We start from the raw sequence: 1,589 nt of genomic DNA on the forward strand, positions 1-1,589 counted from the left end.
ATAACACACTGACACACAATAAAAACACAATAACACACTGACACACACTAATATCACAATAACACACAATAAGACACAACAACAACACACTGACACACAATGACACACAATAACAACACAGTAACACACGACACAACAAAACACAATAACAACACAATAACAACACAGTAACCACAATAAAACACAACAACAACACAATAACAACACAATAACAACACAGTAACACACAATGACACACTAACAACACAATAACTCACATAACACACAACAACAACAACACAATAACAACACAATAACTCTTATAACACACAACAACAACACAATAACAATACAGTAACACACAATAACACACAATGACACACAATAATAACACAATAACACACAATAACACACAACAACAACACACTGACACACAATGACACACAATAACAACACAATAACACACGACACAACAAAATGTAATAACAAGACAAGAACACACAATGACACACAATAACAACATAATAACACACATAACACACAACAACAACACAATAACACACTGACACACAACAACAACACAATAACAATGCATTAACACACAGCTACACACAAAACACTAACAACACAAGATCAAGACAAGCTTCTGATCTAAGGATAAATTAATGTTTTGATGTTTTTGATAATGGTCCAGGGGCCTTTCTGGGTGGAGTTTGCATGTTCTCTCCGTGCATGCGTGGGTTTTCTCCAGGTACTCCAGTTTCCTCCCACAGACCAAAAACATGCATGTTAGACTGATTGGTAACTCTAAATTGTCCCTAGGTGAGAGAGTGAATGGTTGTTTGTCTCGTTTGTCTCTATGTGTCCCTGTGATGGACTGGAGACCCGTCCAGGGTGTCCCCCGCCCCTCGCACAGTGATTGCTGAACATGGGCACCAGCGACCCCCGTGACCCAAAATGGAATAAACGGGTAAAGAAAATGGATGGATGGATGTTGTGGACATGAAAGTGTTCAGAGTAAACATTTTCTCCTGCTTCAGGTCAATAAAGAAGCTTCTGTTTGTCTAAAAAGATTAAAGATGTTTTTCAGTCATTAAAAGTTCAGCTCTGAAATGAACATGAAAACAGAAACAACATTTCATGTTTGTTAATGTTTGTGTTGTTGTTGTCTGTGTGTTTTTCACCCCTTGAAGTCCTGCAGGTCAACCGTGTCTCCCAGCAGCTGCAGGAACTCAGTGAAGGCCGGCGTCTCCTCGATGTTTGAGAACAGCTCCTCCTCCAACACCTGATGACAGGTGAGAAACCCAATGGACAGGTGATAAAGCAGTCACATCAACAGGTAAGAAAAACATCAGGCAAGTAGAGCTGTCATTTCTAATCCAAACCCAGAGCCCAGCCCCGTCTGACCCGGATTCGGACCGGGCCATAATAATGTGCTTAATGTGCGGTCCGGTGTCGGACAGATTGTGTCAGGAATGCGCGCAGCTGACAATCCAATTATATGGCAAACACATCAGAGAGGTGAGAAACACATGAGACAGGTGAGAAACACATCAGACAGGTGAGAAACCCATCAGACAGGTGAGAAACACATCAGACAGGTGAGAAAC

At 41.1% G+C, this 1,589-nt stretch overlaps 1 protein-coding gene across 1 annotated transcript in view; it reads right to left on the minus strand.

Moving 5' to 3' along the window:
- LOC119419846 (rap1 GTPase-activating protein 2) overlaps nucleotides 1–1,589 on the minus strand; it is a 17,016-nt gene that overhangs the window by 7,073 nt on the left and 8,354 nt on the right. Inside the window, exon 11 of the mRNA XM_037687213.1 lies at nucleotides 1,164–1,264. Within this exon, the coding sequence (XP_037543141.1) occupies nucleotides 1,164–1,264 (101 nt within the window). The remainder of the gene's footprint in view (nucleotides 1–1,163; nucleotides 1,265–1,589) is intronic.

Source organism: Nematolebias whitei, chromosome 14 (assembly GCF_014905685.2).
Source record: "Nematolebias whitei isolate Nwh7 chromosome 14, NemWhi1, whole genome shotgun sequence".
In the NCBI taxonomy this organism is placed as follows: Eukaryota; Metazoa; Chordata; class Actinopteri; order Cyprinodontiformes; family Rivulidae; genus Nematolebias; species Nematolebias whitei.